Source organism: Epinephelus moara, chromosome 24 (genome assembly GCF_006386435.1).
Source record: "Epinephelus moara isolate mb chromosome 24, YSFRI_EMoa_1.0, whole genome shotgun sequence".
In the NCBI taxonomy this organism is placed as follows: Eukaryota; Metazoa; Chordata; class Actinopteri; order Perciformes; family Serranidae; genus Epinephelus; species Epinephelus moara.
The window spans coordinates 30,702,736-30,718,435 of record NC_065529.1 but is presented as its reverse complement, the minus strand read 5'-3'; the positions used below and the strand labels follow the sequence as shown (position 1 = coordinate 30,718,435).

General features: G+C 41.6%; 1 protein-coding gene across 1 annotated transcript; it reads left to right on the top strand.

The window, feature by feature from the left end:
* Positions 1-132: 132 nt before the first annotated feature.
* Positions 133-14,568, top strand: sema3fa (sema domain, immunoglobulin domain (Ig), short basic domain, secreted, (semaphorin) 3Fa). The gene is made up of 10 exons (XM_050037326.1): positions 133-271; positions 7,782-7,851; positions 8,671-8,815; positions 8,956-9,178; positions 9,900-9,988; positions 10,140-10,181; positions 10,329-10,486; positions 10,635-10,702; positions 10,906-11,039; positions 12,220-14,568. The coding sequence occupies exons 1-10, from the start codon at positions 133-135 to the stop codon at positions 12,646-12,648; spliced, it is 1,497 nt and encodes a 498-aa protein (XP_049893283.1). The 3' UTR covers positions 12,649-14,568.
* Positions 14,569-15,700: the final 1,132 nt, after the last annotated feature.

The following is a 15,700-nucleotide window of genomic DNA, read 5'->3' as shown; positions in this document are numbered from 1 at the left end:
AAGCTGAAGCACAGAGCTGATCTTTATTCATACAGGCCCAATAACAACAGAGCCAGTGCAGTTAGTTTGGACGGCTGTTTCAAACAGCTGTTAGTCAGACGTTGGTCAGACTCTTTCCGTAGAGGTGGCTGGATGACTACTGTCTTTTCCCTACAGAATGATGACGGCGGACACTGCTGTCTGGTCAACAAGTGGAGCACGTTCCTGAAAGCTCGGCTCATCTGCTCGGTGCCTGGAGCTGACGGCATCGAGACACACTTTGATGAACTAAGTGAGTTTGAATTATTATTATTTCCCTGTTTAAGATTCTCCCTCCATCGCTTTCTTTCATCTCTTGACATTAATACGCCCCGTCCCCTCACCACCAGGTGTGTCCTGTGTCCAGCACCTGTTATCATTTAGTCAGTGTTCTTGATCTTAAACCAAACTAAACATCTTGAATACTTTTTACAGATCATATTCCACAACTCAGGGAACATATAATGCATCTGCTTAGAGCTGGTGTGAAGCACGTAATGAATACGTGGCAGATGGAAAGTGAGAATTGTTACGTGACCGTGTAACTACAACCTCAAAACAAGGGTCTCCAGATGGACCTCTCGCTGACAGATTCAGTGTCAACAACTTTCTCATTTTCAGAGTTCTCTTCACATTTTGCCCCCCATTTGCTTTGCATACTTTCAACATGATGTACAGTTTTCAGGCCTTCAGCATTAGCGTCTACTCAGATTTTGCCGCAGTGTGTGAGCCAACAGCTCACTGCGCTGGAGGGACACATACTCGGCACACCAGCGTTTACAGCAGCATGTGTCTGCGTATGTGCAGCAACGCTGGGAAGAATCCCAGGGAAGCTGCAGCTTTAGATTAAAGTATCACTGACTCATACATGTTAAGCCTGACATGTCTATTCCTTTGAACATGGCTCCTGTAGGCCACATCCTGAAAGGTAACACCCTTACTGTAAGACGGTGATCCTTCTGCTTTCGAGCACCATCAACATGTTTTGCAGAGAATTTGTACTTAAAGAAAAAGAGATAGAAAAGCAACTACACACACGCATACAGAGTAATCAAAGTAATGAGCAGCTGGGATCAGGCCGACCTCCTGTGGATCATCCCGGCCTGTCCGTCATTCACATGACTGACAGGATTAACGAGGGATTTGTAGTATCCTTGAAATAATAATGACTGGTGGTATGAGCAGCAAATCTTTCACTACTTTCCACTTGTTTTTGCTCAATTTTAGTAGAAAAAAGTGATCTCACTGGAAATAAAACACTCCAACACTTTACAATTCATTGTGGATTCAAGTGCAAGCTTTAATTTAATTTGAGCCATGTCACATTTCCTGAATCCAGCTGACAAGATTGACTCAAGTTAAACTCAAATTGATAATGCACAATCAAGTTTCAAGTCTTCTTTTAAGCACAGACTACCTTCTGTGGACCCTTCTGTGTGACATCATTGACAGGCAACAGTCATCTTTAAGCGCCCTGACTCACTGAGCTGACGGTTGGCCGTTGGTCAATGCCAGGTCGTTGGTGAGAGTCTGTCGCCAATAGTTTTTCCGGTGTGTCCTGCACTGTTGGCACTATTCAGCCCTTGTCAGCTTTTTGCAGCTGATTCAGCAAGTTGACTTTGCGTCAGAGATGGCGTAGCAGTGAATGACATCCTCTGATTGGCTGTTCAGCTCAGTGCACGAGAGGAGAAAGGAAGTGACGAAAGCAAACCCATTGCGAAAGTCAAGCGGGAGTGAGATTGAAACATACCAGTTATATACAGTAAGATTATGTTTGTAGCCATTATTGAGCTTTTTAGCTGAAACGATTCGTGTGTCGTTAATGTGATAACTGGCTAACTAGCATCTTGAATTTGTCCTATCAGTCTTCCGGTTTCCCTTTTTGAATGAGACAGATGGTGCTTCTCAAAGTCAAAGATGCCTCCTTGGTAGGACGGGTCCTTCCTGGTCGGGCTCACCAGAGGCTAGGCAAGACTCCCTCCTAGCATTTGGTGAACGCACATTGGAACAGGCTAGTGAGTGCCCAGGTGTATGTCACTGAAAAGGCCTCACCTTCAATTATGGCAAATCGTATGCAATGAATTGTGGGCACTTAATGTCCACTGAGGATACACGCATGCATCCTTGAATATTCTCTGAAGGAAAGACTCAGTCCTCAGTAGAATTTCGAAAGATCCTTGACATTGGAACAGTCCTTTGAAAGGATTTGATGATGTAGCGTCTTTGAAATTCAGCCATTTAAGGATCCTTCCTTCCTCCCACGCAGGCGTAGAACATACGTACTAGCTTTTGGCTGTGGTGTTTGCGGTGTGTGCAGTGGAACATTTTTAGCTACACAAATAGTCCGAGACACAGGCAACGTGAGATGACACAACAGTCAGCTTTCATCTCCACTAGTTTTTTGCTGTTGGTTTGGTGTGTCTGGGCCTTTAGTGCCACAGAGTACATTTCATGCCATGTAAAGAAGAAATTAATTTGAAAGAACTACAATGTAATGCAAATAAGGCATGGGATGATATGAAAATTCTATGTCATGATTATCTTGGCCAAATAATTGTGATTCACAATTAATATCAAATATTGTCCTAATAGTCTTCAAAGTATCTTAAAACTCTAAAAATGGCACTAAAACATAGTGGAATCACTTTACCTTACATTTTGTTAGGAAACAAACATTTGTATTGCATCACAGACTGGACACACATCTTTCATAAGCATATGCTCCCCTTGCATGAATACAGGATAAATGAATCTAAAAAATGGAAACATTGTGAGTCTGTTTTTTCTTACTGATATTTACAGTGATTAGAATATTCATGATTATCCCGATAACTGAAATTCATCGCGATCAACTTTATTTTTTATTGCGATCTGTGATAAATGAAGCTTTGCGTTAGTTCATGCAGGACATGGACTGATTGGATCATTGCTCCTTATCAGTCACACACCAATCACAGCCCATTCTCACAACAAGGCAGGCCATTAAAATATGGCTTCCTAGTCACTGATCTGCTACACTAATGCTGCTACACACCACGGCTGCCGCCGCTGGCAAAACTTTACCTCCATCACTCCAGCCTCCACCTTTCTAATTCAAAGTCCTAACATGGCGTAAAGGTCAAAAAGGTATTTTATGTCTTGCTTGGGGCCACTCTTGTACACCTAGGGGGGTTTTCTGCATTGCCCTCCCTGTTTTGGTTTGGCATTCTGCTAGTCTGATCCAGGGAGACTCTTAAGAGTGGAGCCATCAGCTCCAAGCATAACTGTATTTGTCGCAATAAATGGTTAAAGCTATGATGAGAGTGTTCCTGACAAAATGTATATCATCCCATCCATAATGCAGATAGAAGTTTGCGTCATCTATCAAAATGTTTCGTGGCACTAAATGTCAGCCAAGTGTCTCAAAATGCATCTTAAATGAAGTGAAGAAATTGATCCTGTTCTTTTTTTACTTTAATTATCAAAGAATTAACATAATGAAATGCATCATGTGACCTGTAGGATTTCATGTGTTTAGGTTGCACTTGAACACACCATAGAGACAGCTGATAGTCAGCAACATACAGTTCATTTCTCTCTCAGTCATATTGCTTTTTTTCCATTCAGGTTTTCCCCACATATTGTGACAGTGTTGAATAATTCACCCAGTAATTGCACAGCACATCAAGCACAGCTATGAGCTGAATGTAGAGTAACATCTCTCATTCCTGCTGTGATGAGGCTTTGCCAGTTGCAAATGTGTGTTATGCATTAAGAGGACTCAGTGTCAGCGACAGAAAAGCGCTCCACCGTCAGCGTTGCTGCACTTTTAGTCGTCTATCCGCAGCACAGCAGGTCAGTTGTAGTCTCAGCGCAGACAAGCACCCGCGGTGAGGTCATTGTGAGTCCTGAGGTGCAGCATAACATCCCACAGCTCTGTGGTCAGTCTTCCCACAACCACAGACAGTCTGGTAGAAATGTATTCTGTCTCCAGTCCTGCTGGTCCTGATGGAGCCCAGCAGAGGCATCAGAGTGGTTGTACGAGGACTCGGGGGAGAGAGTGAAGTAGATTCAGATGGCGAGGCTAACAGAAGAGAAAGCATTCAGTGTTGTGCCGAGGGAGAGGAGGAGTATAAAGACGGGAGGGGAAAGAGACACACAGACGCAAGAGAGATGAAAACGTCTGCCAGACAAAAACGAGAATGAATGTGTGGGCGATAAAGTTTTATTGCCTTTTCTGAGATGTAATTATGGAGCGAAACACTGTTTTTTTATTGAGTTATTTTTTATGTCACTGTAGTCCCCAAACCACTTTACTGTATGTGAAGACGTGGGTCCTTTCTGTTGCTGCTTTTTGTTTGTTTTTCAATTTCCTCTGTAATTATTCTAAGCGGACATTTCAACAGCATATTTTAGGTGCGCGTGCTTTAGAGTGTGTATCAAGGAGCTAATAACATACTATCTGACAGTCTCCCTTCCATCCAGTGACTCTTCACAGAGTGCATCTCACACTTTCTCTTGTTTTTACTCTTCAAAAAAACACCCTTATTTATCCTGTCTCTTTGTGTTCTTGCTATGCTTACAGCACTCAGAGACGTTTCTCTGCTAATGTGACGCTGAGAGCGCCTCAAAGAGTCTTTCTGATCCGACACATCAGAAACAAAAGTTGCAGTGACGCAACTTGTTCTAGTTCTCTGCTGATTTATTTCTTTTCTCTTCCACATGCGCTCGCTCTGCAGCCAGGAGGTCTGTCGAACTGGCGTCAGATGGGTTATGAATTTCTACTTTGTCTGCCAAAAGTTAATTTTTGCTTTAGTGTGCAGCCATTACCTGACATTTTCATACCATGGCATGTAAGGAGGTCTTTTTCTGAAATGATTTCAAACTCCTGATCAAAGGAGAATTTTTTGATTTCGCAACTTTGCAGATCCAGAATTGATGTTTTTACACAGGCTTTGTGAATTCAAGTTTCCTGGTGTTTATTTTCGCACACTTGATAAGGCCAAGAACACAAGGGTCAAACCATGTGTTGTTACATTGCATTCTCAATTCCACATGTGTTATTGTGGCTTAACATTTTGTTCTTTACATGCAGCTTCTCACATTCGTTCAGGTGATAATTGAAGGATAAATCTGTGCAGACAGCTCATGCTGACATGTGGCAGATTAATGTCTTGCTTCTGGCTTCACGGGTGACAATGAAAAAGATCTCTGATTATAAAAGAGAGGATAGGTTTTAATGCCTCTTTATTATAATAGGTGTTTTCTAAAGATTTCTAATGTTGTCCTTGTCTTTTCAAGGCCATTTAAAACAAGCGATCTTTCGTTTCCCGTTCATGAACAGCGTTAAATGGACCTGTGCGTTCCTATGTGTTATTCTACTCTACCCGTCTCCTCTAAATTTATTCCAGTTTTCTTCCTTATTGTTTTTCCTTGCACTTTTCTCTCATTAAGCCATCAAGAGGATACGCAGGGTTCACAACTGCGTCACCCCCACAGTCATTGGATGCATATGGCTCCTATTAAAGTCATGTTTCACCAGAGATCTCTATTTCATTTATATTCCCCGCTGAGGCTCAGGATGTGTAGTTTCAGCATTGGAAGAGTTTGGATTCAGGATCTCATTTAGGTTCTGGTAACCGCAATTCATGAGGAAGTCTCCCTTAACTCCCCCTCCTAGGAAGTAAGAAGTCTCCATATGTCACAGTTACAATTACGCTGGGTTGGAACCAGGTGGAATCTGGGAACTAATAAAGCACTGGGATGATTTGATACGTTAAGACACAGACACTAATATTTACTCAACGCACCTAGCGTTCTTTGTCGGACCATTTATCATGACATTTATTGTGCTTCTACAGAATGGCTGCATTTTTTCATCAGTGGTGCTATGTAACTGATAATATTTACTTATATTTATACTGCGCCACATATACGTCACTACTTCACCACATTTCAAAGGGAAATATTGTACTTATTACTCCACTGCATTTATTTGACAGCTTTAGCTTTGCAGATCAAGATTTTACACACAATACACATTAAAATCTTGTTAAATATAATAGTATAGTTATAGTTGTATGGTTAAAAATTACACCAGTGGCTCCCAACCTGTTTTTCTTTGGCTCATCACATGATTTAGACATGTATCACAAAGTTATTTCCCCTCCTAACTCTAAATAGTTTAATTTCAATAATTGTCCAAGGTCTAAAGTGGTCAAATTATTTAATATTTCCATAACCACCTATCGTGTTAGGGGTCGCTGGGGGCTGGAGCCTATCCCAGCTGACATTGGGCGAGAGGCGGGGTGCACCCTGGACAGGTGGCCAGACTATCACAGGACTGACACATAGAGACAGACAACCATTCATGCTCACATTCACACCTATGGGCAATTTAGGGTCTCCGTTTTTTTCCGGAGTACCCGAGGTACCCGGAGAAAACACGGGGAGAACATGCAAACTCCGCACAGAAGGGCTCCCCCACCCCGGGTTCAAACCCTCCACCTTGGGTTAGAATCAGGAGCCCTCTTGCTGTGCTAACCACTGTACAACTGTGCCACCTGAAAAAGAATAGACAAAAATTCTAAAATATGAGCACAATTGTGAGGCAGAACTTTGTTTTTTATTTTTTACTGCTCATTAATCATCTCTTGACCCTTCAGATTCCTATAGGGTAATGTTTCACAGAGGGCATTTTTCCGCAAAATTAGTATTTTTTACTTATGTACTTTTACTTAAAGGAATGCTTTACCCCCAGTGGACCATTTGTATATCAATTACTCACTTGTGTTACGGTGAATTCCTGAAAAAAACTGTTTTTCTTGCATGCCTTCAGTAAACTGAGGGTACAAAACCGGAGAAAACTCTTGCTGAATTGAAGTCATGGGGGCCCACATTTAACAACAGGTAGACAAGCAGCTCCAGTGTTCAGTGAGGTACAATTACATTTTTTGTTAATGGAGTCTGGTGCTGAAGAGAGTGTAGAAAAGTTTCGCTTTCAGCTTAGTTCCCCGTCATATAGGGTATAGGAAGTACTGAGCATAGGACTGGATAATTGAGACCTGGATTATGCTGTGTGAGAGTAATCAGATGTGTTAATATACTTTTACTGTTGTTAAACATGGACCACTTTCACTTCAGTTCATCAAAAATTTCCTCTGTTTTTGGATTCTTTGTTCACCGGTGGCATGTGAGAAAACAAAGTTTTTAACAATAATCTCAAGAGGGGAATTTGTGGCTTAGCGTTGATGTTTTGTGGCTAAAAATTTTAATGCCTCACTGCATATTGTGACTGGGAAGATACACGAGACTTCAGACCCCTGTCCTGGAAAACACAGCTTTTGCTTTTAGTTGCTGAAACGTTCTCTGCATGAAGTCATGTGCAAACGGGGGCAGGGATCAATATTCAGGGAAATTTGCACCGCCAGTTTCTCACCTTAAAACTTAATTTCAGGGAAAGTCCCAGCAATAACACTGCAGGGAAAAAGCATGTAAAGGGTTAATCTGTCTGATGAAGACTCCACTTATGACGTAGTTGAGCCTGCGACTTGTTTACTTGTTTCTGATTCAAGTAGATCATGAAAACACATCACTTGTGTACCGTAGCAAGGGGTGGAACTGACTGAGAAGCCGAGGACACTGTAGGGAGTAATTAATATACAAATGGTCATTTTGGGGTGAAGTATTCCTTTAAGTAACATTTTGAATGCAGGGCTTTTACTTGTAATGTATTTTCTGATGGTTTATGACTAATTACTATAAATGATGTCTTTATCTTTTAGGGGATGTGTATATCCAGCCGACTCAAGACACCAAGAACCCTGTCATCTACGGAGTCTTCTCAGTCTCAGGGTGAGTGACTGACAGCTCTCTCAAACTCTCTAACTTTCATGCAGTTAGGAGGGAAGGTGTATTTTGGTTTTCCTCCTGCATTTTTTCTTCATGTTCAGTCAGCCTGAAGGTGTCAGCTCTCTCTCTGATATTGAAATGCTGTGTTGCGTATGGCCTGTCAGATTCAGGCTACAAAGACAAAACAGGCTGTGAATCCGGAGCCCAGAGAGAGTCACGCTCCTCTGAGACACTCACTGAGCCTATAGTTCCTCATAGGTCAGGTTTGATAGTGAATTGTCATTCTGCACACGGCATTAAAATTCAAGGGTACCAACCTGACATGTAAATTGAGATTCCGACTGCGTGCAAGCGGGAAGAGGCGCGCTCCGAGTCATAATAAACATGTCTTGATTAATGTATTTGAGAAACAAATACTGTTATTGTTTCCATCCTCTCCTCAGGCATCAGGCACGTTTAAGCCCAGCTGATAAAAACACACGCGGCGCTAATGATAGAGGCCCATGACAGGAGTTACAAACATAGTACACCCACCTCGCAGCAGCGAGAGCCTGAGCTCTGGCGATTCTCTGCAGTATGTGGGTGTTTTGTATGTCAGTGTGTCAGACAGCTTGACTCTAGTTGAGTCGGTTTGAGAGTGTGTTTGTGCGTCATAATGTTTCAGTGCGTTCCTGTAAGAGGCCGGCTGAGTACGTGGGAAGGAAGTAGATTCTACCAGCCACAGAGAGCACCCGTAGTAATTATCTCAGGGAGTGAGTCTATCTGGATCCTCTGGCTGTTGTCTCTGTGTGTTCACCCTTTTTTCTCCTGCCCCCCCTCCAGAGCTGTGTTTAAAGGCTCGGCTGTGTGCGTCTACTCCATGGCCGACATCCGTATGGTCTTCAACGGGCCTTTTGCCCACAAGGAGGGGCCCAACTACCAGTGGGTAGCGTACACTGGGAAGATCCCCTACCCACGACCTGGCACTGTGAGTTGTAAACAATAAAAGAACCATGAATACACGCCTCCTCCCATTACAAACAAAACTGTCTGTCATCCTTGATATAAGAACATGTTTTTACCGCTAAAGGAAATAACAGGTTTGACACTATCTTTTTTTGTCAACAGTGTCCTGGAGGCACTTTCACCCCCAACATGAAATCCACAAAGGATTACCCAGACGAGGTGATCAACTTCATGAGAAACCACCCCACCATGTACAATGCTGTATACCCAGTACACAAGCGCCCCCTGGTGGTCAGAACCAACGTGGACTATGAGTTCACCACAATTGCAGTGGACCAGGTGACAGCCGCAGACGGGAGCTACGAGGTGCTCTTCCTGGGCACAGGTCAGTGCTCGAGGGCCCTCACTGACATTATCTGATAATCCAATCATCACTTTGAAGTTCAGTGTCAAGTCCTCCAGCCTTGGCACTGTCCGGGAAGTTCACATACAAGTAGAGGAGTTGCCTTGCCTCCTAATCATAAATGATTTAAAAGCAGTTTTCTGTTTTTTTTTTAATAACTTCTTTATGGTCTCACAGTAATATTGTATCGTACATAAAAAACTTGACACATATATACACACATACATATCTACAAACAATGTATATAACAACAATCATGCATAGCATTAAATGAATTAAGAAAGAGAGGGGGAAGGAGGGATTAAAATAAAATTAAAAAAAACAAATAGGAAGGTTGATGGATGCCATCTTAACTTTTTTCAGCAAATCTGATATCATTAAAATGGTCTATAAAAGGCTGTCAAATTTTTTCAGAGAGAACTAAATGTTCTCTAGTTTCAAGTGTTTACTACATTTGTCATGAGATCTGAATGTGTTGATGAAGTTCTTTGTTTCCAATTGAGTTAACTGAGATCAACCTTAGTGCCAGCAGGCTGACAAATAATACCATATATTATGTTCCACACGAAGAAAACAGGTATTTAAAGGAACATTTTGGCAGAATGTCTATGAAGTGGATGGATGACGTGTACAGCTGAGGTCACAGGTCCATGGATCAAAATGTCAACAGGACTTAAACTTCTTTCTCTCTTGTGTTTTGCAGATCGGGGGACGGTCCAGAAAGTGATTGTCCTGCCAAGAGACGACTTGCAGACAGAGGAGCTGGTCTTAGAGGAAGTGGAGGTCTTCAAGGTCGGTCTTCTGATCTTACTCTGTTTACTTCTTCTCTATGTGTCCTCTGAACAGTGTTAATATACGTTGTGTTTGTTATTTGAGACAATAAATAAAACAGTAAATATCCCTTGTGTGCTCAGTTAAAGCTGTTATTAATGTGCCACTGCAGGTTCCCACACCGATTACCACCATGAAGATTTCATCAAAACGGGTACGTTCCTGTGATGTTGCTTACACCCAATAGTTAAATAAGTAAACTGTAGCACAACAAGTATGACTGTGACTTTGTATAATGAAGTGGTATCCAAAATCTTTTTATCTGATGATTTTATGATCTTCACCTCTCTTTCTTTAATAGCAACAACTGTATGTGGGATCAGTCTTGGGGGTGACCCACCTGGCTCTGCATCGCTGTGATGTGTACGGGGAGGTCTGCGCTGACTGCTGCCTGGCCAGAGACCCGTACTGCGCCTGGGACGGCAAATCCTGCTCCAGATATTCATCCTCACAGAAGAGGTGAGGATTAAGATAGTATACACAGGCAGTGGGTACAGTGCTTGTTTATGTGTTCAGAACATTTTCTTCTTTGACTTAAGCTCATAATATTTTCAAAATATGTTGAAGTTAAGCTTTTTATTTTGGATTGTTGATCTGACCCCTCTAGACGGAGCCGTCGGCAGGATGTAAAGTATGGCAACCCGATTCGCCAGTGCAGAGGTTACAACTCTAACAGTGAGTATCAGGCCAACTTTGTAAACTAAAATAAAACTAAAATGGAAATAGAAACATGTGTTTTTATCATCATTGTGCCTTTGGATGGTTACTCTACTTTATTTCTTACCAGTGCACTCTACCTATCCATCTATCTGTTTCATATACTGTGTACATTTCCTCAAGAATAATACATCAAATCTATTCTACGTACTATTTTATAGCCAATAAGAATACTCTGGAGACTGTGCAGTACGGGGTGGAGGGCAGCACTACGTTCCTGGAGTGCCAGGCCAGGTCTCCTCATGTGTCTCTGAAGTGGCACCTGCAGAAGGAAAACAGCGACAGGAGAAAAGAGGTGAGCAAAGCCTTCATTGTTATGTAGTTACAGTTGTTTCCACAGCCGTTTGAAGCTGTCTTTATAATCATGTCCATGGAAGATATCTGATGTTTGTGTCTTACATGAGTTACATGTAGTGTTTTAGACGTGAGCTTAAATTAAATTTTATGTAAACCAGCTGAACTGGCCTTTGTCCTTGTAACATATTCTGGCAAATTGAATAAAATGGCCTACATCAGCAACCTGTGCTGATGGTGTCACAGCCCCTAAATCCAACTCATATCGCCTGAGTAATCATAGTCATTATTGATAAGCAATGTGACAGTGTGATTAACAGGATATTATTTTTGTTTATAAACGGACTACTGGAGCCACTAGTGTCTGACAGGCTGTGAACCGAGCATGGCAACATGAAGGACACCAAATTTCAGTAGAGCAGTGAACGTGGTGTTTAAATACTCGTGTTTTTTGGAGGGGGCCAAGACAAAACAAGGCAGAGTTAGTTTCTCAGGAAAACTAAATGCCAATATGGCGACATTTTGGTTTTGAAGCTGACAAAAGAGGTGTCCTAACTGGCCATGAGTGACACAGTGCACTGTTTGGAGCTGAACTTCTGTCGCTCACTTTGAAATTGCTGCAGCTGATTTGAGAATTTTAGATAAGTTACCTACAGAGCAGCTGCTTATTTCACTATAAACCCAAAATAATTTGGCAGCTGCCTGGAGGGAGATCGCCAGGGAGCTGAAAGTTTCTGGTAAATTACCATCACATATGACAATCTACTTGCTGTTGTAAATATCACAATATAGAATATATGTTTTCTGTTTAAAATCTTCAGTATGACCTCCTGCACACAGCTGGTATTTATGTGGTTTGTTTACATGACATTACAAAGGTGCATATTTAATGGATTCAATGTGGACAGAGAGCTCCAATTCTACATGATGTAATGTGATAGTCTGACGATCATTTCCTGTTAAGGGGATGCTGTCATTATGTTCCACTCTGGAGCAACTGCTGAGTCAAGTGTGACACCTTGTGTTAAAGCTGCGTAAACCGGTCCCATCTGGTGTTTGGCTAAATACTAAACTGGTTCGATCATTTTTGCAACGGCCCAACCCAAGTGTGTTAAAATTTTATGTCTAACATCTCCAAAATCAGAGTTTTTGATTGTCCCCTTCACTGTGTTTCCCTCCAGATTCGCTCAGAGGGCCGCATCCTAAAAACAGAACAGGGTCTCCTGATCCGCTCACTGCAGTCCTCCGACAGCGGCATCTACCAGTGCACATCCACAGAGAAAAACTTCAAACACACGCTCGTCAAACTGCAGCTTGTGGTCCTTTCCAGTCGCACGGTCAACAACGTGTTGGTGGAAACCGGCAGCCCCGCCCTCCCTCCTCTGCAGTCCAGCGCCTGGACTCCCAGCGCCGGTCAGTATAAAGACCTGCTGACCATCCTAAGCCAGCCGGAGATGGGCCTGATCAACCAGTACTGCCAGGATTACTGGCAGCTCGGAGACAGCGGCCTGGGAGACAACAAAGCCAAAAGCCTGAAGGAGCTGAAAGAACAGAAGAAGCCTCGCAACCGCCGGCATCATGATGAGCAAACAACTCCAGCTGAGACATGAGGAGCTGGTTACACACTTCATCGTACTCCCCCCAGTCTACCTTTTCACACCACCTCCTAAACACTGCAACCCTCCATTGAAGGGGAATGACTCCAGATAGAAAGATGAAATTATCAGAGCGGACGAGACAGATACTGCAACCCAAAGCAACAGCATCAAACAGTTTCTATGTAACTGTTGGAAAAAATACACAATATTTATTGTAGGTTGTAAAAAGTAATTCTTTGTACCTATCTAGAAAACATGTTTTTTTGTTTTTTTTTTGTGAATAGGTAAATTTGTGCAAATATTGTTGTTATTATAATATTATTGTTAGTGTTATTGTTTATTACAATGTGTTATTATGTTGAGAATATCTTTATGTTTGGTGTTTTTGAGAAACAGCAACAATAACCCAGGACTTTGGGAGTATCCACACATGGACGAGGACCGATGATGAACACGTATTCAGAAACTGTTACAGGCGACCATGTTGGATCACTTGACTGCTGGCAGTATTCAGTGTCTAAGCTGGAAGTCGAGACTCTCGAACTTCCCAAAACTTCTTCACCAGAACTCTCTACTGTTTATCGGACAGTTTTTTTTTTCTTACTGTAAGATACAAGCTGTTGACAGGATCACGATCGCATTTCTTGGGACACGTGAGGATGAAAGAAATGCCCACAGACTGCACCTGTGACATGTCATGGTCACACGGTCACATGTTAATGGCAGGTCTCTCCTTTCATGTTTGTGGTCCAGCCTGGCCTCAAGTAATGATGTTGCATCACCCACACAAATTCTTCCAAAATCAGTTGCTGCCAAGTGTTTGTTTTTGTTTATATGTGAATATCACATCTCAATGTTGTATCCTTAACAGACGTGATCTTTGTGATAAGCTGTTTTTCGGGGGGAAAGGGTCCTTTAACGACACAAAAGCTGAAAATATAACATTGCCTTCTCTTTTCTCTCATGAGATAAGAAATTCCAGCAGGCAGCTATATGTGAGTTTGTGACAGTTTGTGATAAAAAAAAATATATATATATTAGAGACAAAGCACCTTCTGTTGCCAAATTTGGTAATCTAGATAAAACAGTAAATACTTCACATGTATCTGTGGCACATGCAGCATATTCATACAAGCTGGGTTTTTTTTTTTTTAGCTCTCAATGAATCCAAAGTTTGCATTCCTGCCAGTTTCACTAAGGGGACATCAATCATATAATCGGTCTACACTTCCATTAGATCACAGCGACAAATGTGCTGATTGCAATGCTCGGGAATTGGTTCTGTATTTTCTGTTTCAGCTATAACCACAGAGGTTTCACAGCTACTTTCGCCAGTCCAATGCGGTGCCACAGACGTCATATAAAACTTCCATACAGTAAAAAAAAAAAAAAAAAAATGTCACAAGTACAACCACTAACAAGCTGATCACCACCACACCTGAAGAGAAAAATGTACCAAAATCTTCAGAAGGTGGCTTTTCATTGTGCATGGCATGTACAGTGTAATGTATATGGTATTTGTCTAAAATGCTACGTTGCTGTGGATGTCAGTGAATGTCTTTCTTGTCGTGGGAATATGGAAATACTGTCAGTGCAAGGAAGATGCTGAAAGTACAGAAAGGTCAGATTGTGATTTTAAATCCTCTCTCTCAGTCTCTATCTATCTATCTATCTATCTATCTATCTATCTCTGTATGTCTCTTGGTCTCTATTCTTTTCTTCTTCTGGTCTCAGATATTTGCATATATTTCAAACATGTGCATCTATTTTATTTTCTCCGTTTGGCAGACTTTGCTCTGGGTCATTGAGGTAAAGTAATGTATGATATAATGCACAGTTGATGTTATTGTAATGACTTGTAAAAAAATTACTATCTTTTCTTCCTCATCAATGTTGCTGACTAATAAATTAAAGCTCTATATTTTATAATAACAGAGGTTCTGTTCTGTTTGCGCTTGGTGAGCACATACAGTCATCTGCAGGGTGGGTTGTTGTTTTCAGTGCTTCTTGTGTTACTGATCCGCAGGGGTGAAGGAGGTATACACAATCTTTACTTCAGTATAAGTGGCAATACCACTCTATAAACCATTGCAAGTAATGGTCCTACATTGAAAGTGTTACTGTAAATAAAATTTAAAAGTATTATCATCAAAATGTACCTAGATATCCAGGTAGATGTAGGATACACTATGCAGAAAAATGGCATTAAATATATAACATTAAATTGGGAGGTATTGTGAAATGGTTCGGCCCATCTAACAGAGAGGGGTCAGGTCGCGATGTGCAGAAATCACAAGTGCTGCTAATGTAAATATGTGAGGCAGACTGCAGCCTGATGAGCTCAGTCAGAATGCCTCACCAAAATTCAGGGGCTCCTATAATTAAAAGCCAGGGTACAGAAAGAATAATACAGTGAAAGAAGAAGAGAGGTGGTGACCAAATGTCTGTCCAAAAACAAAAGTAAAGAAGCAGCAGGTATGACAGGCAGAGCTGATGGTGAGGAGTGAGGCAGACTTATGTTAGCAAATAAAACCTGCTGTGGGCTGAATTTTAAAGCTACAGTGACAACCTAAAGCATCCATCGGTACCAACCACGTTATGCTATGTTGTCAGAAAGTGGGCCAAATAATGCTCCAAAGTTACCCTATATTTTGGCGAGGGAAAAAGGGATCATTGTCATTTTTTGAAATGCCGTATTTAAATAGTTTTGAATACTGGGGTCTATAAACAGTCTTGGAATAACATACATTGGGTATGACTGGAAAACTGTGAGTTTACAGCAGGCATGTCCAATGTCTGGTCCGCAGACCAATTTTAATCGGCCCTCGGTTTGACTTTCAAAATATACCATATGTGGCCCTTTACACAATAATGGTTAATCAAGCAAGATCACTTCCCACCTTTACCCTTCACCTCACAATGATAGGACTATTGTACAGTTTGTAGACAGGCATCCTGTTGTAATACTTCATTAAAAGATAGAAATGGTTGCATTTGTCTCACTTTTTTTTTTTTAAACCCATTTAATGCGAGAATCACGTTGTTTTATCTAGCCTCCATTCAA

What these genes read in the sequence shown, in the direction of transcription:
- sema3fa (XM_050037326.1), top strand. Translation starts at nt 133, where the DNA reads ATGACTACTGTCTTTTCCCTACAGAATGATGACGGCGGACACTGCTGT. An exon ending in GGTGCTCTTCCTGGGCACAG is followed by an intron (nt 9,179 to 9,899) that starts GTCAGTGCTCGA and finishes TGTGTTTTGCAG; the next exon opens with ATCGGGGGACGGTCCAGAAA. An exon ending in CAGAGGTTACAACTCTAACA is followed by an intron (nt 10,703 to 10,905) that starts GTGAGTATCAGG and finishes ACTATTTTATAG; the next exon opens with CCAATAAGAATACTCTGGAG.